The 26,711-nt window shown below is 40.8% G+C and overlaps 1 protein-coding gene across 2 annotated transcripts in view; it reads left to right on the top strand.

The window, feature by feature from the left end:
* The window catches only part of igsf21a (immunoglobin superfamily, member 21a), a 299,892-nt gene that overhangs the window by 122,158 nt on the left and 151,023 nt on the right, over positions 1–26,711 (top strand). For both annotated transcript variants that reach the window (XM_077203639.1, XM_077203638.1), the window contains exon 2: positions 17,474–17,586. In XM_077203639.1, coding sequence (XP_077059754.1) covers positions 17,474–17,586 — 113 coding nt within the window. The remainder of the gene's footprint in view (positions 1–17,473; positions 17,587–26,711) is intronic.

Here is a 26,711-nt window from a genome sequence, read left to right as displayed (position 1 = left end):
TATATATATATATATATATATATATATATATATATATATATATATTTTTATTTTGTATGCTCATCAAGGGTGCATGTATTTATTTGATAAAAAAAATACAGTAAAAACAGTACTATTGTAAAATATCATCTCCCTGAGTTTGGTCTCTCTTCCTTATCTTCTCTCTCACAGCAGTGTCTTGGCTCAACAGGACACCGTTTCCTGAATTAGATTTAAAATGCACGCTCGTCAGTGCACCTGCTTCTAAAATACATTGAGGAGCAAGGAGCATCTCTAAATCTTCTCTAGAACAACATGTCTGAGCTTTAAGCACCATGTGGCCTTGCTGCTTAATGTGTGCGCCCGCGCCCACCACCCCCCCCCCCCACCCCCCACCCACAGGGCTGCTTTGTTCCACCCTATTTTCTCCTGAGGTACCATGAAAGTACTTAAAAATGTCTGTGACACCACAAATCAGTGGACTGTATATCCCACTTATGATAAAATATAGAGTAATGCTTGTAGACAACAAAGTCGGCAATTCCTCTCTTCCCGGAGACATTTGCTTCGCCATTGATGCCTAGGAAAGCCATTACCATTAATCACACCAAAGAATTACACAGTGCACAGTCCATCCCGGTCCATCTCGGAGTTTTTTTAGATTTCTTATTGTGCCTTTGGCAGATTACTGTTATTAATGGCAGAAAGGGCGCTTTGCAAACTCTCATTAGATGTTATTTTAATGGTGAGACTGATGGATTAAGATGTGGAAGAGACCATGCTTCTACAAACAGTTTATATGAACCAATTACTGCGGTACGTTCGTAGCCTCAACATTTTTTATTTTTTTCAATGATTGTCAACTTGGTTCCGGTTCATTTCAGAATGATTTTAGCATTAGCGCACTCAGCATTTTGCTATAGTCTGTGCTATACTTAGCCGTCCCTTCAGATCCCAACTTCTTCCTTAGGCAATCCATGAGCAGTGCTGGGTTTTTTTATTCATTTGTTACTCAGTAGTTGGTGATGTGTTTTTGTATGAGACATTGCCGCAGCTTCATATCAGCCCCGCGCTCCATTTCTCCAGACATGTAAGGCACTGTTTTAACATTCACATACCAGGCGGCGCAGGAACTGCATTAATAAATGTTAGGAGCACAGTGGAGATGTCTCACTGACGTTTAACAGTAATATCCAGCCTGGCAGAGTCTCCGATACATGTGGTGGTTGAAGGTGAGGAGCAGATGGAGAATATGGAGGCTATAAACAGGTCTGTCTGACTTCCTCTGGGCAAAGGCTTATGCCATAGGGCGGATCAATACAACACTTCAACGACCCAGAGTAACGGAATGTACTGGAAGCCTGTTTAGTGGATTTAAGCTTGGTTAAAGCTCAGCTCAACACATGAGCAGGCATAGTAGTCCAGCTGTATTAGATATGTTCAGCCTTCATAGCTTTAGTTATTCTGATCACAATCTCAGAAGAGAAGGCTCTGAAGTTGTTGCAGAAGGCCCTGAACATTGGAGGGCACACACCTGGGTGTTGTTGCTGTTGCAGTTTCCAAACTCTAAAAAAAAAAATCATTTCTTGCAGAAATCTTGATTCTCTTTAAGAGCTTCAGAGTTACAGACTTAAAACAACAACTTAGTTACTGAGCTACTACCTCTTTTTCACAAAGATAACCTTTTTATCCTTTCTGAGAAGGAGGTATTTGCAAATTGGAGCCTTTCCAATCCAGCACTGATTGGCTGTTGTTGTCAGAGGTGGCCACAGTATGGCTGCTCGGGTTATTTGCATATTTTAACAATTACTTTTATGTGACAGTGAAGGTTTTTCCTATGCATACTTGACTTTTCAGACCAGTTCTAGATTAACCTATGGATTGTGCCAAACACATAAAGTCTAAAAATTATGTATAATCTTGAATTTTCACATATGCATCCATGTTTACTTTAATAGGTAGGTTTGTACACATTGTTATGTTCAGTGTTGGGAGTAACGCGTTACAAAAGTAATGCATTACAGTAACATATTACGTTTTGCTGTAACGCAGTAGTGTAAGGCATTACTAATCAATTTTCAGTAATATTTTACTCGGTACATGTTCGGTAAGGCTTGCGTTACAACATACTTTTAGTTTTAATCGTAAAACAAACAAACAAACAAACAAACAAAAAAAACAGCAAGACCGCCAGACATTAACGAATGAAAGATGCAAGTAGGCTAAATTACCTGTTCGTGGTCAGTCAATAGCCGCGTGTGGTGTCCAAGTCTGTAATTAAAGACTAAATGGCAGCGTCTGATATATTTGTATAGCGATTTATTTTTTACAGGAGTGCCGTGAGGTATGATTTCGGCCTCTGTGCTCACGCTGGCCAGAGGAAAAGCGGCTAATGGTGAAGATGGCATGAAGAAGACTACATTCGCGAGATGGACGTATGCGCATTAGGCTATTCGTTCTGTGTTTTCTTTCTAAACAGTTAGGCTATGTTAATGTGGTATTTTTCATGTTTTCATCACGCAATCATGTTTTTGATGCCGTTTGAAGCAATGATTATGAATATGTCAAATATAGCAAGGAGACATGTTGATTGTTTATTAATAAAGTCAAGATGAAGTTGACGATGCTGACTCGCGATCTTCGCAGTAGTGAATGCACCAGAGAGAAATGCACATTTCATTTCATAAGCAGAGAGCAGTCTGTTTTCTTTCGTTTTGAATTGTTCTGTTTACAAGTAGACATTTCAATATAGATATATTTTTCAGGTCCGTACAATTAATACAAAACGAAATTCACTTTAAAGAAAGGCTTCGTGTCCTCTGTGTAAGGTGTCTGTGAAAGTTTTATAGCAGTCTTTTAGTGCCGCTTCAGAGCGGTCGCGTCCGTAGAACTGTCACGTCTGTAACATTGTTTTTTCCTCATAAATGCGAACACGAAAAATAAAATAAAATGATTATTTTATGTTCTGTGGAGAGCCAACCCTTCTTCATTAGATTTGCGCAGTGTAATTCACAGAATTACAACAAAAAAAAATCGTTGCCTCCTAAAAGTTAAAGATTTTTTTTTTTGTCACACATGACTGTCGATTTCCCTAATATTAAATATAAAACGCATGTGTAGACTGATATTTTTCTAATGTCTGGACTCCTTTCTGGGAGGAGCCTATGGATAAACAGACGTTTCAATATTTTGGTATTAATGCATTTTCTGAGAATTTATATAATTATATAAGTTTTGACTGCAAGTCTGCAAATGTCATGTCCATAACGCTGGAATTCCCAAATTTTAAATAATTTATCCTCAACTAGTTTTGTGTTGTAGGTCTACATATTTTATAATGTTAAGTTAACTTCAAATAATACTAATAGTAATTTAAAGATGTGGTAGCATTGGATCTGGACGGGAAGGATAACGCTGGGAGTTGGAAGGGGTGTGTTGCGATTCTGCAGGTTCCTGGATCTGAGTGTCGCGATTTCGGTTTCATATGATATGGCATATCGTTACAGCCCTATTCATTTTAGAATGTTAAGTTCTACTTCTGTATAGTTATTTTGGTGAAAGTAACTCAAAAGTAATACAGGAGTAATGTAACGCATTACAATTCTGAGACAGTAATATTGTAAGGTAATGAATTACTTTTAAATAACAGTAACAAGTAATATATAATGTATTACAGTTTGGAAGTAACTTGCACAACACTGGTTATGTTACAAAACAGCATTCTTTAATGTATGAATATGGAGATGATCTACTCCTTTGTTTGTCCATTTTGTGTAATAGAAGTTTGTGTGGAGTCTGTGAAGATCTGCCCTTCCTCTGTGGCTTCACCCATGTGGCAAAACAATTTTTTTCCTGGGAGTCCTAATGAGTTTATGATCATTCACATTAATCTGTGGATAAGAATGAGGGAGAACGATACTCGGTTACTAACGTAACCTCGGTTCTCTCTAGAGAGGGAACGAGTATTGCATACGTTTAGCTTACACTACGGGAAAGATTCATCTTCTCGAGATACTGAAGCCAAAAAAGTATCCTTAATTTTGTATTCCTTCTCAACGTAGGGCAGCAGCTAGCAGACCTAGAGCAGGCCATCTCGCGTGCTCATTGGCTGCCTTGCGGCAACTACTACAGCCTACCAGTGAGCCCGGCGTGACGTCACACCCAATGAAGGGCGCCCGCGCCTTCATAGTGTCACAGCCCGCCAGAATGGGCGTGGCTTAGTGTATAAAAGTAGGGGCTGTAGGCTGACTTCTCTGGTTTTTCGTCGACTGAAGCGAAGTCGCTCGTGGCGCGAGCACGGCCGGTTACGCAATACTCGTTCCATCTCTAGAGAAAACCGAGGTTACGTTAGTAACCGAGTATCGTTCTCTTACGAGAGGTTCTCTCGTATTGCGCAAGTTTAGCTTACGCTGCGGGAACACTTTGTCAACACCGCGCGCGCCAAGCATCCACCATGAGACCCCGAACTTTCAGGGGAACCCCATAAGTGAAAAATAAGGTGGCCAGCCACCATCACTTGTACATAAGCACACGTAGGAAATACAGAGCAGAGCGCCGGTCTGTATAGGCACATGGTACATACCCTACTTAGTGCAGCTCAACCAGGAGAGCTGAGTCATGTGAGAGTGATCTGAGCAGGAGATCTGGGCAGAATACATCTCTCCTTCAAACTGACAACAGTTTAGCCTACAAGGCAGGAACTTCTAGGTTATAAAACCTGACAAAGGTAGACGGGGAGCTCCAGCCCGCCGCTACACATATGTGACCGGTCACGGAAACTAGGGACACAAATCGGTTATGGGGCATTTTGAGTTATTCATAGATTCTGAAAGTGTAATCTCCAAGCTTTCCAATGGTGTGTAACATGTGGAAATCTGATAATATTTGGAGAAGTTGTGGCCATTTGAAGGTAGGCACTTAAAAAAGCTCAAAGATGAGAAAACGACCTCTAAAGATTGTGCAGTTCTCACCTGTCTCTGCTGCTGGGAGTGACAATAGGGCTCATTTACATCTCATTTAGATAAGCCATACCCCCTGTAAAGCTCCCCCCTGTGCTTTACAGCTTTTTTTGCACTTCGAATGAGTGCACTTCTGCCGCACTAGGCGAAAAAAACAATTGTGCTGCCCCTCTATTTGCAACGTACCAGTAACAACACAAAGACCAATATGCCATATAGCCTACATATAATGCAAAACCAGCAACAACACACAAAGACCAATATGCCATATACATATAACGCAAAACCAGCAACAACACACAAAGACCAATATGCCACATACATATAACGCAAAACCAGCAACAACACACAAAGACCAATAAGCCATAGGCCTACATATAACGCAAATTGTGCGCAACGCTCGTGTGCCCAAAATATCAACAATATTAAAGTTTATGCAGGAGGCAAATGCCTGCTGCCATTTTTCTTCAAGCAGTCATGACAGGAATTTTCCAAATAATCACATTTCACCTCCTCAAATTACTGTTGCAAATCTCTTTACACCACTTTCTTATGTGCGTATACACACACAAATGAAATGTCCGCAAGCACATTATATCATCAGCAGGTTCAGCATCTTAAATAACGACTAAAGAGCAAAAGAAGCTTAACTTACATTTCAGAAACGCGCACGGCAGGCCTTCATCGCAGCACAGGTCTTAACTGCATCCTCTATTTCGATTCTCTGTGCAAGTTCATGTACTATGGAGATTGTTGCCAGTCCATTAACTCTGTTCCCTGTTCACAAAACGTTCCCCATTCAAAGCAATCGGGACGTCACATATGAAACAGCCAGTCACCGCTGTCAGCGAGCCGAGCCGCCGTATTCAAGCACTGAGGGCGCGCTTGCCGCGCCCATACCTCCGGTTCAGTTTCCCGAGCCCACGAAGTGCAGCGAAAACATTTTCGGTGTAACTGCCACGGTTCAGCTCGTCTGCGACAATCTTTGCGGCATCCATCTTCATTGAATTTTGATATCAGATAGAGCCGGCCAGAGCACAGCATAATAAGTAGCCATGCGGTTCACTTGGAGGGCGGGGGCAAAAGCGCAGGGTTATTTAGTATGGAAATACACACAGACAATGACACGCCACGCCCCTACTGCATGCTAGAATCTCCGAAAACAAGCCGATTTCAACCTCAAAATGTAAGCTTTTAAATATACCAATACTGCTATCTCAAACATGGAGAGGCTTCTTCGTGATTTCAATTAACAGATTCTGCAAAAAATTGAAATTCACCAATTTTGAAAAAAAACTCTTCTTTCTCATTTTGCTCGAAAGTTGTGCTGCCGACTTGTGTCCCTGGTTTCTGTGACGGGTCACATATGTTATGGATAGAAATTCCACTGGACCATGCCCACGAAGAGTCCACGCCTCTCGTGCAATGAGCCCCGATGCCCAGAGGGCATTGCAGACCTTTCGACGCATAAGCGGCTGCTATAGCGTCCACTATCCATCTGGACAGGCTCTGTTTCGAGGAGGCGAGACCCTTGGTGCACCCACCAAACGAAACAAAAAGCTGTTCCGAACGCCTGAAGGAGGCGGAGCGTGTAATGTAAACCCTCAGCGCTCTGACAGGGCAGAGGAGATTTACATCACTTTCGCTGTCAGATACTGGCAGAGCTGACAATGAAATAACTTGCGCTCTGAATGGAGTGCCCATCACTTTAGGGACATAGCCATGTCTAGGTCTGAGGATGACCCTAGAGTCATTCGGCCCGAACTCAAGACACAACGCGCTGATAGACAGCGCATGCAGGTCCCCCACACATTTTACTGACGACAGTGCAGTCAGAAAGACGGTTTTTAGTGATAGATGTTTCAACCCCACGGAGTCTAGTGGTTCAAATGGAAAAGCTTTCAGGGCCTCGAGGACCAACGAAAGATCCCACATGGGAACCGACGGGGGCGCGGCGGATTCATCCTTCTAGCTCCTCTAAGGAAGCGGATGACCAACTCGTGTCTTCCCAGTGACTGGCCGTGCGTCGATTCTGCGAACGCTGCCACGGCCGCCACATATATTTTGAGCGTGGATGGGGATCTTCCCTTATCCAGCAGCTCTTGTAGGAAGGTGAGCAGATGCGCCACCCCGCATGTCCGCGGGTCCAGACCTCTGTCGGTACACCATCCAGAGAACACCGACCATTTAGACGCGTAGAGCCTTCTCGTGGAAGGGGCTCTAGACTGCGTGATCGTGTTCATCACTTCTTCTGGCAAGGCAACGAGTACCCGTTGATCAACCATGCAGGCAGAGACCTGCGCTCTGGATTGGGATGCCAGATCGTGCCGCGAGCCTGAGAGAGGAGATCTGCCCTCACCGGAATCGGCCATGGAGCTGTATGTGACAGCCGTGCTAGTTCCAGGAACCAAATCTGATTCTCCCAACGCGGGACTATGAGGAGCACCGAGTGGCGCGTTTCCCTGATTCTCTTGATCACCTGTGGCAACAGAGAGACCGGAGGTAAAGCATATAGCGGGAGGCTGGGCCAAACCTGGTCCTTCGAGAAGAACGTCGGGCATTGAGCGTTGTCTTCTGACGCAAACAGGTCGACTTCCGCTCTGCCGAATAGGCGCCACAGTTTCTGGACCGTTTGGGGGTGCAGTGACCATTCCCCTGGGCGAACATTGTCCCTGGATAGTTTGTCTGGGCCGTCGTTCGAGTGGCCAGGCACATGCACCGCCCTCAGCAAGCGCAGGTGCATCTGAGACCAAATAAGGAGGCGTTCCGTCAGATTGCAGAGATTTCTGGATCTGACACCGCCCTGACGGTTTACATAGGATACCACAGACATGTTGTCCGAGCGGAAAAGAACATGCTGGTCCTGTATGAACGGGAGGAAGCACTTCAGCGTGTTTTCGACCGCTATCATCTCAGGACAGTTTATGTGAAAACCCTTCTCCTGGTCTGACCACTGGCCAAAGACCGGTCTGCCCTCGAACAGCGCGCCCCAACCTGAGTTGGACGCATCTGTCGAGATGACTTTCCGATAAGAGATGGTTCCCATCATTACTCCCTGCTGCTACCAGTCGGCCACTAACCAGGGCTGCAGAGCCGCTATGCAGGTCTGAGTCACTCTGATTTTCTGGCCGTCAGACACCCAGGCTCGGCGGGACACGCGAGCATTCAACCAGCGTTGGAGCGGGCGCATGCGCAGTAGGCCCAGCTGAAGCACCGCTGCAGCTGATGCCATACAGCCAAACATCCTCTGAAAAGTTTTCAAAGGGAGAAAGCTGCCCTTCTGGAAAGACGCGGCTAGGTGGCGAACACGGCGCGCGCGCTGTGTCGATAAACGAGCCGTCATTGTCACCGAGTCCAGTTCTATTCCCAAAAAGGAAATTGACTGGCTGGGCAGTAATGAGCTCTTGGTCCAGTTGACCGTGAGACCCAAGCTTTCCAGATGACTGAGAAGCACTGTTCTGTGAGATAGCAGTTCTGTCTCTGACTGTGCCAGTATCAGCCAATCGTCCAGATTTCCCACGCAGCTATGTGAGCCGTTTGGGGGCGAATGGTCTCCGGGTTCAGACCGCCGCCATTTGCGGGCTTGTGAAACTGAACCGGAGCCGAAAGCGCGGCACGTGCGCTCTCGGTTCTGGGCAATGGCTGCTCGGTGACAGCCGAAACCGGCTGACTTATGTGAGATGTCCAATCATAAGGGATGGGGAACATACTTTTACCACACTTTGACGCGCGAGCAGCGCACCGGGCGGAAAAGCTTTCTATAAGCGTGAGCGCGTGTACGCGGGCACGAGACTTACAACTGTATCTGATGCCCCGATCATACTGGATGGGCAGCGTTTTATTAACGCCCTGCGTTTTGTGATAACACTTAGACGCGCGGGCGGGGCCCGGGGGGAGGTTTGGTTAGCAAGCATGAGCACTCTCTGGCGGGCACGAGACTTACATTCATAACCTGCTTTTTTGATCGTGTAACAGAGCGGGCAGATAGTGGGTACAGACCTGTGGACACATTTCTTACATTCGACACTCGAGCGGCTTTTCTGCGCTTTATGAGAGTGTGCTCTGTGAGTGACACGGGATTCGGAGTGCTTATGTGTAGGGGTGAACACTGGGGCGTGGGCACTTTCACTACACTTAAAACACTGACGGCGTGAGCGGACCAGACATTATACTCTTTTTGAGATTTCTCTGGGTCGCCGTGAAAACGGTGTTTGTGTGCAGGCGAGAGGGTGAATAAACCGGCTTGTTGGCTGCTAATTGAACCACTGCTGTAGCCTGTTTGAAGGGGACTGACAGGGAAATGAACTTTGACGGCGGTCCGGCCGCAGCGGGACACGCGCGTCTTTTCTCTCTCGCTGTTAGGAGGGCTTCGCGTGCTCAGACTTCAGCGTAATTCTTTGCCGAGGCCCTCTGGGGGGCGGCGGTCTGTGTCGGCTGTCTGAGCGCGATCTAGGGCGGCCGCCCTGGCGTCGCTGCGAAGGCTGAGGCTGAGGCCGTGCTGGACGCTGGGTGCTGGTTCGCACGGGCGGTTGGCTCTGTCTCTCGCCGAGAGCGGCCTGTGGCGGAACTCGAGCGTCGCAGCAGGAAGAGGTTCATGGCCTGCGTGGTCTTCTGCACCTCAGAGAAGCGGTCAACGATCCCATTCACCGCTGGGCCGAAGAGACCAGTGGGGGAGAGCGGCGCGTTCAGGAAGGTGGCTCGCTCAGATTCCCTCATATCTGCGAGCGTTTACCAGAGGTGCCTCTCTGTCACAGTTAACGCGGCCATGGCTCGTCCGATGGCTTTGGCTGCGGCTTTGGTGGCGCGTAGAGAGAGATCCGTCGCACACCACTTGAGCCCGAGACGGTCAACAGCCTGTGTCAGCAGGCGCATCAGTTCCGCATCAGCTCCAGCGCGGGTACGGGTAGATTCCTGGATCAACGATGTGACGGAATGAAGCGACCATTCCTCGCTGTCCGATGCCAGGATGGAGCAGCAGTCTTTCGTGGTGTGTTCCTCCGCCTCATCCTCCGATGCGATGGCAGTGAGGCTCGTAAGCGGAGGCGAGGGCGCCGGCAGAGAGCGCAGATCAGGTGGCGGTCTCCGGCGCTGAGCGGGGCTCTACACGAGCCGCAGGAAAGTGCGAGGCATCTTGAAAAGGCAAAAATGGCTGAAGGTGGCGAAGACGGCCGGCTTCCTCAGCGCTGTCCTAAGCTGGCTGTTCGCTGTTCGACGGCGGTGGTGGCTTCTCTCAAATCCAGCGATGCGAAGAGCTCGCTGAAGAGACGAAAAATCAGAGAATTCAGCCTACAGCCCCTACTTTTATACGCTAAGCCACGCCCATTCTGGCGGGCTGTGACGCTATGAAGGCGCGGGCGCCCTTCATTGGGCGTGACGTCACGCCGGGCTCACTGGTAGGCTGCAGCAGTTGCCGCAGGGCAGCCAATGAGCACGCGAGATGGCCTGCTCTAGGTCTGCTAGCTGGTGCACTGCGTTGACAAGGAATACAAAATTAAGGATAATTTTTTGGCTTCAGTATCTCGAGAAGATGAATCTTTCCCGTAGCGTAAGCTAAACTTACGCAATACGAGAGAACCTCTCGTAAGAGAACAAAGGAGTTCCTATGATTGAGGTTGTGATTGAGTTGATTAATCCCCTCCTCCTGTTCTCCACCAGAAGTTGTTATCTGAAGGCAAAAGGGGTCTGTTTTTGTTGTCCACAGAAATCCGATCAGATTAAAGTGAAACTCCTTCCACACGAGGGTTGAAAGGTGTTGCCATTCTTTTCTCCTGCTGTTCCCTACATACTCATTGACTTTCACACATTCATGAGGGGTTTTCTCCATTATATAATTTTCTAATTTTTTCCCTCTGCATGTCCCCCAACCACAAATATATAAAATAATTTTAATACAGAAATTAAAAATGCTTGTCATAGATATATGCAAATCATTGTATGTATGAAGTGCATTATACATGCACAGTATTTTTAATACATTAATAGAGATAATATATTAGAGTAATAAAGTGAAGTCAGGTTTTCATAATTTTGTCAGTCAAAATCATAAATGGCACATAAACACTAAATGAAATGTGGTTGGCCTCTTTAAATGTTGTTCAGATGTTCTCTCCCTGTCTAAGTGGGCGATTCTTGGGCAGAATAAGCTGTGAAGTGACTCACTACCAGTCAAAATCTGACTATGTGAGACTACTGGGACTGGCATCAGAAACTTCTGAACGTTTTTAATTTGTTTTGAGGAGGTGGACACTGTTAGATTGATGTTGACAGGCTTTTTAAAAAGGGAGCAAATTAATAGGCAGAAATTGTTGAGGTAGAAGTGTTATAAAATAGGGGGTGTGGTGTCCTTCTGTGCCAAAGGAAGTGAAGGTCGGGCTGTAAAGGAGGGTTGTGCATCCAGAGGCACAGGAACGTCGTCATCGTCTTATACTTAGACCTCAAGGTCACCTTGTGCATGCAGGGACGACTGGACCTTTGCAAAGGAGTGACATAATGCTGCATTTATGGTAGTGGTGACAGGCATAATTAGCATCAGGTGCTAATAAGTTGCCAGCAGCAGTACCTTGTCATTCCCACTCTTGTCCATCCTTTTATGAGCTAGGATATTTAGTGTTCTTGAAATAAAAGATCCATGAATTAAAATTAGAGTTTTGTGGCTTTTTAGTCCATGTCTGTTGCATAATATACTAAAAAAACAAATATACTGTATGTATTATACTCGTATTAGATTATTATATATATTACTGTCAATTTAAAATACATTTTCAATCTAGAAAAGTATTTTTAAAAAATAAATTGATCGTAAAATATAATTCTGTGAGAAAAATGTAATCTTGATGACATACAAATGTTTGTCTAATCAAATGCTCTCTAGTATGAGAAGTCCCTCTCCCTAATAACATCTGCCTTTGACTAGTAATAGCAACAAGTAAAACCTAGTTCACAGACATGATGTTGACTCAATGCTATTGGTTATTTGAACAAAAAAAAACTTTTAATATGTTTGAACAATAAATAAAACCATTATTTCTTTTTAAAACTGATTGCAATTGTTAACACTTAGAAATCTGTCATGATGATGAAGTTTGTGTAAATCACATTAGCTGGTTCCATTTTACCTGCTTCGCTAAGGTCTATTTACATTCTGATTGTTGTATCCGTCCCTCAACTTAACATTGACAGGCTGAATCCTTCTGCCCATGGGAGCGCATACCCGGATTGCAGCAGACATTTATGTGATGTGAGTTTATGCTGGTGAGGGCATGATGCTTACAGTTTGTTGTCATCAAAAGGATTGAGCATTGGGGAGACCCAGGTGTGACGGGATTCAGGATGTGTCATCTGTCAGAGGTTCACCAGATTAGGCTGATTTCCCAACAGTCCAGAGCAGGTGTGAATGTATGCACTCCTTAATGATATGGAGATGGCGTGAAAGGGATTTAGATGGAGGTATGAGCCATGACTAGTTTGGTTTTAAATCATTTAGGTTTACCTCACTGAATTCCAATGCTGCCTTGGTCTAAACGCTAAATGTGTCCTTTATTCGGCTGTAGACAATTTGCTACCCAGAGTTATTGTGAACGCCCATGATTAGTCGTCATTCCTATCAACCTCATTAGTATTTTCATTAAGTATTCAACAAATATGAAGACAAATCATATTGGAGGGAATTCCAGACTATTAGTCCCCAGAACAAAAAATGACGGATGGCATTTCTGCTAGAAGGTGTTATGAGGTTATTCAATTACAGTTGAGTCGTAGGCTGACTCGTATGATGTAACATGTAGCAGTGAAGTAGAAATTGAACTGGCTGTGTGGTTAACAGCTACGCCGATACCGAAGTGAACTTCTAGGCCAACTCTCTCATCATTGCTCCGTGTAATTGGGTAATCCAGCCGTGGTCTTTCCTTAAGCTAGCTCTAGCAGAGACTTCATGGCTTAGCCAAGCTTGACCGCTTGCCCATAGGCACAGTTATTGGAGAATCAGTGGGTCCCTCCAAAAACTCCCCTTCTCGCTGTGGCCGTTTGACCTATCATTAAAAGATTTTGTTTGTCGGCTGTCATTTCTTTTGAAGGATTATGAAACCTGGACCTTTCTCGGTTGGACATCAGTTTGGGGGGTGGGGGGAGTGTTTGAAATTTGTACTGCTCAGACCCAAGTGCACAAGTCCATGTAATGAGCTATTTTAAAGTCCCTGCTCATGGCTCTTTCCGTATCAGTAAGTCACGCAATATCACACAATTCTGCTCATAGCCATTTTTCGCCCCTAAATTAGCATGCAAACACAAAGGCATATACAGCCGTACGCTAAGGAGGCAGCTACCGTAGCCGTGATCGGGTGGAAACTGTGTCTCATTTGAATTTCAAAAGCAGAACGATTAACAATGCATGAAGAAAAGATCGGACAAAAGAAGTATGTTACGTCAAAGTGTTTTGTACAACGCTGGTTCCAATTTACAACTTGTCATTTTTCTTTAGTTGCTATTGTTTAAGCAGTGACTCTATAAGGATGCTATTAAAATTCAGGCAGAAGTTATTTATTCTAGAAAGTAGACTTTCTAGATTTTTTAAATATGTTCAGTGTATTATCAGTATTTTGTTTTTCTGATTTATTTGGATTGTAAAAAATAAAATAAAAAAAATTGGATGGATTTTTACCATTATATGCTGGTTGTTTAAATACATTGTGGACAAACATCAGTGTTCAAACACCATGTAATCTATCTATCTATCTATCTATCTATCTATCTATCTATCTATCTATCTATCTATCTATCTATCTATCTATCTATCTATCTATCTATCTATCTATCTATCTATCTATCTATCTATCTATCTATCTATCTATCTATCTATCTATCTATCATTCTTTCACACATATACACTGTTTTTACCCACACAAAGTTAATCTATTTCAGCTAGAATAAATTGCTCTGTTTCTTTAAGTGATGATTTTCTCGCTCTTTAAGTATCTTGTTTTTTACCCTACTTGATGATTTGACATTTAAATAAAAATACCACATATGAACATATCCTTCCCTTGCACCAATTTCTCGACACTTTCAAAGCTCTTTATGGACGTATGGGTGCTAAGTGGAAGGGATTTTATTTGAGAGCTTCAGCTCCTTTTAATGACCTGTAGCTCTCGAGGCTTATCCATTCAAATCTCCTCCGGCGTAAAGATCCTTCGAGCGTGATGATTAAATTAAGATCCTTTAACAAGCACATCAAGGTGCAGCTAGATCTCAGAGAGAATGCTTCACGTGTTGCATTGGCAGGCCACCTTATAATAGGAACGTAACATTTCAGAACAACTATTTCTGACAGAGGACTTATATAAATCAGTCTTCATAATTTAAAAGAAAAGGCCATCTGACTGTGTTAATGTCTTCATGTGTATATGTTTTCAGCAATCTATCTGTGCTCAATACGTCTTGCATTAGGACCTAGGAACCGGCTCAATTTCTTGAAGGCAAAGTTTGGGAGAAAATTATTTCTTGGGGTTCAGGCTCCATAACAGTTTGGGAATTTTGAAACGAAGTGAGGTCGCAGATCTGCTGGAATTTGTACCTATCCTTGCTCCCTTATTTCCCTCGAGGCTTAGAGTGAGCTGCTCAGTCTTCCACCGAGATAAATGTACAGAATTGCCAAGTCAATTCTGTCAGTCTGACACAGTGATAAGGCCTTGGCCGATGCAGTGAGCAATTGAGCTGTTTTGTCTGACAAGAGCTAATTGAGACCTCAAGATGGACAGATTATTGAAAAGCACAGAATTGGTCCGGCGAATAATTTCGTTTTGCATTCCTAGATTACACTGAGGCATAATGATTCATGCTCACATACTTGTTTGAGCTCTTGACAACAATTGTTGTTTTGGGTGCAATGTATAATTCACTCCGAGACTTAAAAAAAATATGAAATGGGTTTTAAAAGCAATGTTGGTCTAAAAACGCTGTGGAATCTTGGGGAAATTATTGTGTGTTGCTGTCTGTGGTCCTGAAATTGTATTACAGCATTATTTAAATAAGAGTAATATCTGATTTGACACATTACTATTAGGTGGAATGTAAATATGATGTAAATATAAAAGATATTTGATTGTAAAACAGCATGTCAAGGCTGTAATCACATGAGCATGTCAACTGTGAGATTTTCTGTTGAAAATGTCAATGGATATAGATTTGGCTATTATAATTTTAAATTTTCCAGGTAATAATCACTCCCCTAGGGAGCTTTCAAAATGCCATGTTTTTCATTTTACATCAATATTCAATAAATCTGCTGTAGTCTATAGTTTTCAATTAAATGTCTCATCTCTTAAGGTAAATGAACAGATTGGCAGGGAGTGCTAAGGAGTTTTATTTTAATTTGTCCCCCACGATGAGGGACTTAATTTCCCAGCATGGATTGCCATGTAAGATTGGATATCTCCTTATGAAGTAATGTTCCAGATGAATATGAAACATCTGCAGTTATTATTCCCTCCTCTAATAGGAAATTAATGCTTTAGGGGCATACTAAGATTTATTTTATTAATTAATAAAAAAAATAAAAAAACATCTATCTATATATCGTTTGTCTGTCTGTCTATCTCTCTTTACACAGAAACACACACACACACACACACACACACACACACACACACACACACACATATATATATATATATATATATATATATATATATATGAGTTTACTACATACCGTATATTTGTTTTTAATAAATAATGAACCGAAGTTTCCTCACATTGATGTTGTGGCTCTCCCTCCTCTTTTGCTGTCTGTGGTAAGAGGAGTATTGACTGGTTAGATGGATAGACTGTGCAGTCAGTAGGATCCAGGCCACCTGCTAGGCAGCTAGAGAGAGCGCTCACTAGAGCAGGACATTCCCATCTTTATCCTTTAAGAGGCAAGAGCTCTTCCATTTGTCATTCATGTCTGCACCCTTGCATTTTGATAAATGTGTTTTCTGTGTGTCGGAAATGTGATCAACTTTGTAATTGCGCTCATTAACTCTCTAAACCGAGAACACGTATTTGGTTAATCAGAAATTATACAGTGATCAGCATATGAGAATTAGATGTGCGGTCTAATGTGGAAGAATTTGTTTCCCATAGAATTCTTACAAAATTATGCAAAACTTGTTACAAAGCATTTTAGGACAAGAAAAAAAGTGTTTATATAGCATGCATAAAAAGGTCAGCCCAATGCCATGATGAAGTGCAGGTCCTCAAAAGGCTGTGTAAAGACGCGGGCTAATTGTTTGTTATAGTTGTGGCTAGCAGTATTTAGACGGAACATCAGTTTATTTGTGGGGTGGGACTGGCATAGCCAAGCTGATTTGGAGACAAAATTAAACAAATGGCAAAGTGTCCATGGCTTAAGTGTAATGAATGAACCAAAGGAAGCTCTCCTTCACACTTCTGAGTGTGTGTGATGTGTTGTTGAGAATCTAAGTTCGAGAATGTGGCTCTAATAATAAAAAAAAAACTTAAAATTAAAACTTTTTTTAAAACTTGTATAATTTTTTATTATTTTATCTGTTTGATACTAGGTGCAGATCTAGTATCCACTTGAAGAGCCAATCAGAGTTGTGGGGCCTTTTTGTTTCATGTTCATATCTTGCTGTCATATCTTTGAATATTAGAACAGAATAAATAATATGGTTTCTCATTTCATTTTTGATTACACAAAATGAGCATAACTTCAGTTCTGTAGAACTGAACACACTTAAAGATTTGCATGTAATTTACATAACTAATTTGACAAAAAAATACATAACATTTACTTCTTTTTATCAACAAATGCATATCATAGTTAATGTGCAATTTGATATAAAACTGAAGGTACATCTCAGAAGTGGATGTGATGTTAAACACTTTTACAGCAAAGTACTGCAAAAAAAAAAAAAACTGTTACACTGTAAAATTTGGTAACATGCAATTGTTACTTTAAAGAGCTATTTCGATCTGATTTCACCCATAAAAATTCATTTTGTTGGTATAAATTAATACAGTATGTTTAAGTTGATTCTGCGATCTTAATATTTTTGTCAAGAATATACCCAGTTTATTTAGATTTTTTTTTTCCAGTGTGTTATTCTTGGTTTGTCGTTTACTTGTACAAATGTGTTTGTGGCCTTGTTATCTTAATATTTTTTGTCTTGAATAAACCCAGTTTATTTCATTTTTTTCAGTGTGTTATTCTTTGTTTATTGTTTACTTGTGCAAATGTGTTTGTGGCCTTGTTATATTCATGATCATAAAACGTGACTCTTTGAGCGATTCTCATTTTATAGACTTCAGATTCAGCATGACAGACATGCTTTAGTTATTTTGATGTCAAAGCCTTAGTTTCCTTAGAAACAAAAGTGTTTTAATTAGTTTCAATTCATTCTGTAATAATTCTGAATAATATAAATTATATCATGGAGTGGTATGGTTTATGTTAAGTTTTTTAGCACCCTAGTTTTACCATCTGGTCATCAAATGTGTGAAAATGAACCTGGTTCCAGTGATGTCTCACTTTGCCTCTGCAGGATATCTGACTGTAACGATAGAGCCCTTGCTACCAGTTGTTGTGGGAGAAACGGTGACTCTAAAGTGCAACTTCAAGACAGATGGAAGATTGAGAGAGATCGTTTGGTACAGGGTAAGATGCTGTTTTCTGCATATGTGCTAATATTTCACAATTAATGTACTGTTTAAATTCATAATCTGTTCTTTACTTCTCTGATTGGACCTGTTATTGCAATATAACTTGTTAAAGTTCTAAATTTTAAACTGTGTGATCTTGAGGCCATAGAGACGTTTATTATTAAACGTCTCTGTGAAATACTTGCATCTTATTGGTCAGCTGCAGCATTACATGCAGATAGGTCTATTCATTAATATTCACTGTTGTCCATGGAAATACTGTATATCTGACTGATCAACACAACCCACCGCTACTTTCATGTTTTGGGCATCACACTGTTGACTTGCTCGAACTATCGCTGTTGTTTCATACAAATTCAACTGCAACCAATCTAGCTTCTCATTTATGGAGTGAAAATGGCCTTAGAGGCTGATTGTTTTGTTGAGTGTTTTTATTTTAGAATAAGCTTTAAAGTCAAATTATATTTAAAATGTTTTATTTCATATCAACATATTTATTTATTTGGTTAAATCATTGCTTTGTACATTTTGACTATAGAGTGGTTTTCCTCATATAGATTATGATAAGTTCTTCTTTAAAAGAGTTATAAGCCATGAGCCAAACCAACCAGTTACAAGGTGAATCACAACATTACAAAATTTAATTTGAAGGAAATAAGTATTTGAAAAGCAAACAAAAATACAAAGGTACAGGATTATGTATTAATGACTTTAAAGTCATAGCTCACACAAAAATAAATAAATTCTGTAATAATTTACTCACCCTCAGACCTGTATGAGTTTCTTTCTTGCGTTGGACACAAAAGAAAATATTTTGAAGAATGTGAACCAGACAGTTGACTGTAGCCATTGACTTTCATAGTATTTCTTTTCTGCTATGGAAGTCAATGGCTACCATCAATTGTCTAGTTACAAACATTCTTCAAAATATCTTATTTTTTGTTCAACAGAAGAAAGAAACACATACAGGCTTGGGATGACTTGAGGGTGTGTAAATGATGTCAATTTGTTGGTGTGTGTGAACTATCCCTTTAATAAAGGAAATAACTGCATTGCAAAGTGCTTCATGAAAGTGTGGTGGGCGCTTAAATGTTGTTTTGACAACATTTGCTTGTTGTGATTCTTTGATTGGTAAAGTTTTATCTGCAAAATCATGGGCAATGTAGTTTTTCCCCTGGAGTATTGTTAAACATGATTCCTTTAAAATAAGTTGAAATAATAAAGGCTGATTGCTTCGACAAAAGCAGTAGGTCTGTCTTTAACAGCTTATAAGTTATCATTAAAAATCAATTCATATATGGAGAAAATTAATGGGAGTATTACTTCCAGAGCCCGACTGTCGCACTGTCTATTCCGACCAGCAACATTGGTTCAACCAATGATGTGTGTTTGGGGAGGGACTGTCTGTTTGTTTGGCCAATGGCATACCGGGGAGTGTTTAGGATTCATTTTTACAATTCTGTTTGTTGATGATAGTGGCACAGAAATACTTGATCTTTAATATTCATCTGGTCATGATAGCCCTGTCTTAATGGATCCCAGCTGGATGCTTCACATTTTACCACCCACTATTAGCGCTTTTCCTAGCAATAAGCGAATGGATTATTTAAGCATTTTTTACAAGAGACATTTCTGAATAAATTATACAGTATATAGCTGCATAAATCACATATGCAATATATATATATATATATATATATATATATATATATATATATATATATATATATATGAACTGACTGACCTAAAGTAAGATCTGTATAATGTAGTAAAACCAATATGGACAAATCTCATAGCTCGGCTGTGGATGTACCGTATATCAATACACAGTCAAAATCTGTGATCTGATCATGTTCAGACAGATGGTTGAGGCCATATCTGTTTAAGAGCAAAACAGTCTTTGATTCAACCTTCTGTTCACAAATGCAACACATCTACTGTCTCCATACTTGTCTTTGCAAATGCTGACCTTTCCAGACAGAACAGAAAGAGATTAATAGCACTTTACATATTAGCTATAGTCTCATACATCATACTGAACGGTTAGACAGTCCCACTGAATCAGTACAGGTTCCAGGAAGCTTGTTTGTTTGCACAAGGTCTCTTCCCTGGATGATTGGCTGTTTATTGCTCAGATGAAAGTTAACTTTGGTGGTGGTGGTGGTGGTGTTGCGGGGATGTTGACAGAAAAAAAGTTATGAACGATTGAGAATACATACATATTTTATGAAGATAATATTCAAATCCTAATTCACATCCTCAGAGTTATGTGCCTGCGGAAATAGCAAAAAGCACACACCTTTTTTTTGCAACAGAGCACGTTCGTGTGATAATGAACGGATGCAAAGCATGCACTTCTGATTGGCTTAACAGTTGAGGAGAAATGTCTATTTGCACACTGACAACCGCAATTTAAGGGAAATGCCTCTGCGGGCAGAGCTGTCAAAATCGCCTATTGGCGTATGATCAAAACCACAAGTAAAATTAACCAAATGACTCTCTTATGACTGCTGATCAGCACAGGGCTTAATACATTATAAATCAATTATCTGCACTTGGCTGATAAAGTTTCTAAAATCAGGTTTTTATTTGACTGAACTGTCGACTTTTCAATTTTTGCTTGTGTTTGAAATGTAACCCTGGTTGATATCCACCTTTGAGATTTACAATATCTAATCAACAGCTCTGGCAGATGACACAGAGGCTGTTTGAATAAAAGATCGCAACTGTGGGTTGTTCATTATGGGGATGCTGTTATCTTGACGGGCCCAGTTTGAGGGTTTTGTAATGCACACCACAGCCCGACTTCTCCTTTAAGATTCTCTGTCGGGCTGAGGCGCTTCCTCTGCTGCTCAGATAAAGGATATTGCTATGGAGAGGCTCTTTAACCAGTGCTGCCAAAAAGCACTCATGCCAAATTGAGGCTTGTTGCCTGATTGGAGGATTCGTTTTCTTCTTAATAGCTGCCTCTACTTCAGGTCCATGACAACAGCAAATCAAGTTTTGAGTGGAGTGTGCATTTCAATATCCACTGGTGTTTTACATGCATAATATGTGATTAATGAAAGCTAGTTCACACTGCTCCAACAAAACAACAACTGTTGGATTATGGCATTTGTTGAAACAATGCTAAAAATGATGTCTCAAACTGTTGTAGAACATATATATATATATATATATATATATATATATATATATACAGTAGTCAACATTTGAAGTGGATCAAAAAAGTTAATCAAAGTTGTCCCAAGACAAGAACGGGTATTGTTCAAAATGCATGTATAACTTTGTTGAAAGGTTTTTGATCCACTTCAAATGTTGACTACTGTGTGTGTGTGTGTGTGTGTGTGTGTGTGTGTGTGTGTGTGTGTGTGTGTGTGTGTGTCTGTGTGTGTGTGTGTGTGTGTGTGGGGCCTGGTAAACCCTACATTATGGGGACAAAATGTCCCCATAAGGATGGCAATATCTGAAATCCTTGTTCGTGTGGGGACATTTTTTGGTCCCCATGAGGAAAACAGCTTATAAATCATACTAAGTGATGTTTTTTGAAAATGTAAAAATGCAGAAAGTTTTCTGTGATGGGTAGGTTTAGGGGTAGGGTTAGTGTAAGGGAATATAATATACAGTTTGTACAGTATAAAAATCATTATGTCTATGGAAAGTCCCCATAAAACATGGAAACACTACTGTGTGTGTGTGTGTGTGTGTGTGTGTGTGTGTGTGTGTGTGTGTGTGTGTGTGTGTGTGTGTGTGTGTGTGTGTATATATATATATATATATATATATTAGTGGTTATTGAAGTCATGGTTTGGTACAGGTTCGGTACAGCAGGGGGGAGAAAACTGAAACATAAAATTGCTTTTTTTTAATTAAACAGTTTTTTTAACGAATGTGCATGTGTTTAAATAAATTATATTATAATTACTTTTCTTAAGGATGAAAAAATCTATCTTAGCGAATGCTGTAAACTATATGGGGAGCCCTTAATTACACATTACTATAATATTAAAGGTTACAATTGACAACAGTGCCCAAATTATAATATTTAGTTGCTAATATATCTTTAGAAGTTAAAGTATTAATGCAAATAATGCAAATAGTCAAAATGCAATAAAGCATCTTGAGGAAGTGCAAAAAATATATTTACTTTATATACTTTAATCATCACATACATTTCCCTGTTTCCCAGTGAGACCATTAGAATGGTCTTATATTAAACTACAGACAAACCATTGATGCTTTGATAATGCACCATGGGTGTTGCTAAAAAAAGACTTAGAAATCACTTTGAAGCTATTTTATATTACGCCCATGGAGCTGGGCGCGAGCTTAGAATTCTGGGAAGGCCCATGGAGAATTTTGCTCAATGAAACGCCTGGCAGTTCGTCTCACGTTGTGCTTGTACTGATTATGTCATTCTAATGAAGAGATAGCCTCGGCCCCGTCCCACCGGGCAGCTCGACGGTGACGGCTGCTAACGCTGAGTTTCCGCCTGACTGCCTGTTGAGTGCCACTCTGAATTACCTATGATCTCACCAGATTAACCCTCTCCTGCTCATTACTCTTCACAGAGTGTAGGTTTACACATGCTGGGCAGCGGTTTGCACCCAATAGAGGGAGTTTAACACCGATCTGCCCTCAGGACTCATGCGGCTTGTAACATTATTTTTCAATGAAAGGTTTGCTGCGATAGGCCATGCAGATTAGACAGGCTAGATAAAGCTTATTTTTTCCCCTTAATTGTTTAAGAAAGTTCTTAATATACACTGTAATAAAATAATTTTTCGAAGTTGTAAATAAAAAAGATTATTGGAGTACGTTTTACAAGAAAAAATATATATATTTTTACGTTTAACTAAGTGTTACTTGCCATTTCTTTGTCATTCAATGTTAAAAATTTCTGAGTAAAGAATTTTTTCTACACCAAATGTTTTCACTATTTTTAATAAGGAACAAGGCTTTACTGAAATAGTGGTTGAAAGATGTCTGATATTGCCGAGTCATCGACATAATGCTATTTCAAGGTGAGCCTTCATTGAAAAGATGTGAATATCACCCAGCAACATCTCAGAAAGCTCATTTTATGTTTTTCAAAGTAAGGTCAACCTTTAACTCTCATGTGCACATCTTCGGCATTCTGGCTCCCACTCAGCTCTAATATTCCGGACACTTTGGTTGTTTCCCTGGCTTAGTTTGTAGCCCACGTCTTCGCAAATCTCATTACCAGTATTGACACTGAAGCACACCATTACAGTATGCAAATGACTTTGCTCTTGGCAAGATAATGCAGCTTTAAGGAGTGGAGGAGTGTGCAGATTAACACGCCTGTCTTTCGGACCACCATAACGGAATGCTACCTCAACCATTTTCTTTTTGTTTGTTAGTGCTATGTGTAATGTCAACTCCAGAAGACCTCTTGACCCAGAGGTGGTGATCTCAGACTGAATAACAAAACGGTTTCTTAACATTAAACCTGCGAGGCACCGCATTCCGATTCCTGGTTTGAGAAATTCCTACACTTGGTTGCTATAGTAACAGAAGTGTTGGATGGAGTCTGTGCATTCTCACTTTGTGTAGTTGCTGCACTCCTGCAGGGGCTCCCTCATGCCACTCTTTCTGCTATTTTAGAAGCCCTTGTGTAATTGTGTCATGCAAATTTGCTTCCCGGGCGGGAAAAAAAGCTCTTCAGTCTTCGCAGAGAGTTGCACTGCGTAGCTAAAAATATTGTTTTCTGGATATTTTTACCTTCCCACGACTCTAAAGAATCTAGATTGCTTTCTGAAGGCGGTGCTTTATGCTGTGTAGGCTGTCTGAGGTGAAGACTCTGAAAACAATGTGATTATTAGGGTTTTCGTTAAAGCTTCAGATTAAGGCACTGAGGTGAGATGACCTACGAAATGATGGGAAACATGCGGTTTTAATAATTGAACAAGGGTTTAAATACCCTGGATGTTGCACAAGGAGCAAATGATTGCCAAGTAACTCTGGCTTATAAGGGTAATACAGCATATAATAATATTCAAACAAATGGTCCACGTAATTGTTTGATGTCCTCTGATATTTACGCTGAATGTGTCTCTGAAAAGCTTTGAATCAATATTCAGATGTAAAAATAAAAAGCAAAGATTTTAACTTCTTTATATCCACACAAGCAAACTCTCCAGAGCAAATGATACTCTAAATGTAATGTTGCTGTTTAATGAGCCCCTAAAAGACCGATTTTGCTTAGAGAATTACTGCCATTGAGATTGTGTTATCTCTGAAAAAAAAAAAAAATGAAAAAAATTTCTTCTCAATTAGTTTTTAAAGGCCTCTACCTTCGTCCATTAAACGTACTGTGGTTTTTGCAGAATAAATGGTGTGAAAATAAAGAAATGAATTACGAAAATGAAACAAACCAGACTTATATATTACTATTTCTTACCAGTACTTCGAGCTGCACTCCATAATAAGACTGTTTAATATTCCTCACAGAAGCTGTGTCCTATTAAATTACGCGGGTTTTTAAAGGAAAATAATGATCATCCTATCAATTTCAGAGATGTTTTTTAAAAGGAATCTGCATCTGATTGTACCAGAATGTCTTGTGTGTGTGGTGTGCAAAAGTGGAACAACATGCAAAATGCAACATACATTTATTAAAAGACACTGAATGCCATTATGCATTGACTGTTTTCATTATGTTGAGTGAGTATAATACAGTATGATATTAAAATACTATGTACACATTAAGAAAAGCTATAGTTTGTGAAATAGTTGAATTGTTGCTGTTATTAGTGAAGGGTCATGATAATTGACTCTAGTTGATTAGTGGGGCTGAGTAGTAAGCTTTGAGTTTTGTCATCTTCTTTATGTATTTTGGTGGTTCTTTATTTTGCAGGCTGACATCATGCTGCACTTACCATCAAACAGGCATATTTGGACAGATTTTAGAGCATCTTGCACCATGAGTGTTTTATTTTTTTGTCCAATTTGTTGACTTATTGACCCTTCGCAAATACCTGCCCCCCTTAGTTACTGTCGCTATGTCCGACAAGCTACGCCGCTCACGTACACACCATGTTCTCACGTAGTGAAAAATGCATCGCGGATCAGAGAGGAGACTAACAATACACTGACAGACAGGACAGACCAGGTTACTTTTCGGTTACTTTTGATATTAAACATATTAAACAAAGTCTCACCCATTTTTAAAAAGAAATTTAAACAATACATACCATTTTGTGGCTCTTTAATGTGTCATGACAGATCGCTGTAGAGCCTCAGTTAAAGCTGCACGTGAACCGATCATCTCTTCCTTCTAGTTCATTAATAGCATCAAATAAACATGAATGAACATAAGAAGGAATGTTGTTTTAACCGTGGAAAGGCGTCAGTATACTCAGTTTTTCAAGTTCAAATCCTCCCATGTTAATCTACTGACTCTCCTGACTGCTTTTTCGGACAAAATGGCGGATGGCGAAGTATGATTGGTCAGATCACCTGTCAATCAAGCTCCCTGCGAAGGGTCAATTATTCAAGGCAGTGGTTTTCAAACCAGTTGATTCCAAGGACCCCCAAATTCGATATATACATTTCTTATATAAAGGCAGGTACACTACCTTTCAAAAGTTTGGGGTTGGTCAGATTTAACATTTTTGAAAGGAGTGTTCTGTCTTTTTTCTATATTCATACATTTTAAAATACAATTTATTTAGTTTATGCCATTTATTTTCTTTTGAATTTTAGCATCCATTACTCCAGTCTTTAGTGTCTCGTGATCCTTCAGAAATTATTCTAATTTGCTTATTTGATGCTCAGGAAACATTTCTTATTACAGCTTGAAAACTGTTGTACTGCTTAATATTTTTGTGGAAACCAAAGTTCCAAAGAAATTATAAGCTATAAGTAATAAGGTTTTTCTCATGACATTGAGGACATATTTGGTCTCAAAACAGATTTTCTAAATCTATCATGCTATCACAGGATGATGAAACAAGGCTGTGTTTATTGAGCGATTAGGAGTGGATCAAAGGCTGATTGTGACATTTGCATTAGAATAGGAAAGAGATTTTCATTCAGACCGACATTGTCATAGCCCCCTGCCGAAAGAGTGTTGACTTTAGGAATATGAAAATAATGTGGAGAATAATAAAAAAAAAGGCCAATTCACATTGAGTGTTTTTTTTTTTTGTTTTTTTTTGCTTTGTCACGCTGCAGTTTAGAGAGAATGTTTTCTCAACAGTAAGCACGTCCGGGAGAGAGCGCCTGTCTTTGTTTAGAAGAATCAAATGTTCCCCCATTGCTGCCATCCAGATATTTTCTATTTCTCTTTTTTGAAGCACCCGGAACAAACTGGCTGGACTTGATGTACGTCTGAAAGGTTCAGCGATGTGGCCTTTGCCATTTGAAAGAGGCAAAAGCTTGGAGAGGGCTGATTGTACCAGAAAAGTGCACCCTTGAGTTGATTTTAGAAAGGGGTTTACGTGGGCACCACGCTGCACTCTGAAACACATTTTTCCAACAGATGCCAGCAAGTGCCAAACAGTGTGTTGAAATGGCAGGGAAAACACAACTCGAGGGAAGTTCTCCATCCAGCCTAACATTGAAACAAGGCAAGATATAGTGGAGGAAATGTAGCACATTTAAATAGCTGTCAGCACACAAAGAAAAAAAAAAATTTTAAAATCACTTTAGCAACTTTGTGGTCATGCGGGGATAGCTGATTTTTCCACAGTTGGCACAAATTTTGGAAACTCTAAGTGGTTTTGACAACGGTAAATCAATCGTGGAACATGGTCATTACTGTCGAAATGAAGCGTCTCTCTTGCCCTTTCTGTCTCTCAATCTTCCAGTGGCTGAAGTTTTGAGCTAGATCAATGACCACTGCTTCTCGTCCTGTGCTTATCTTTGCGCTGCGGACCACAGCTATTTGGGTCAGCTGTGTGGCAGAGGAGAAACAATTAAAGAAACCTCCCTCTCCTCCTCTGGGTATAACTCTTTGTGCGGAAAGATGGGTTTTGTAATAGATTTTTGTCGGTGTAAAATGAGACGCTGACCTCTGAGTCCGCCAAGCTCAAAGGCATCTGGAGAGGCGAGGGCAGCGTTGTCCCTGTGGGCTCGGAGCAATTTTAATTCTAC

Source organism: Siphateles boraxobius, unplaced genomic scaffold (genome assembly GCF_051911475.1).
Source record: "Siphateles boraxobius isolate OS27281-9 unplaced genomic scaffold, OSU_SipBor_1 5, whole genome shotgun sequence".
NCBI classification, from domain to species: Eukaryota; Metazoa; Chordata; class Actinopteri; order Cypriniformes; family Leuciscidae; genus Siphateles; species Siphateles boraxobius.
This window is presented reverse-complemented; position numbering and strand designations above follow the sequence as displayed.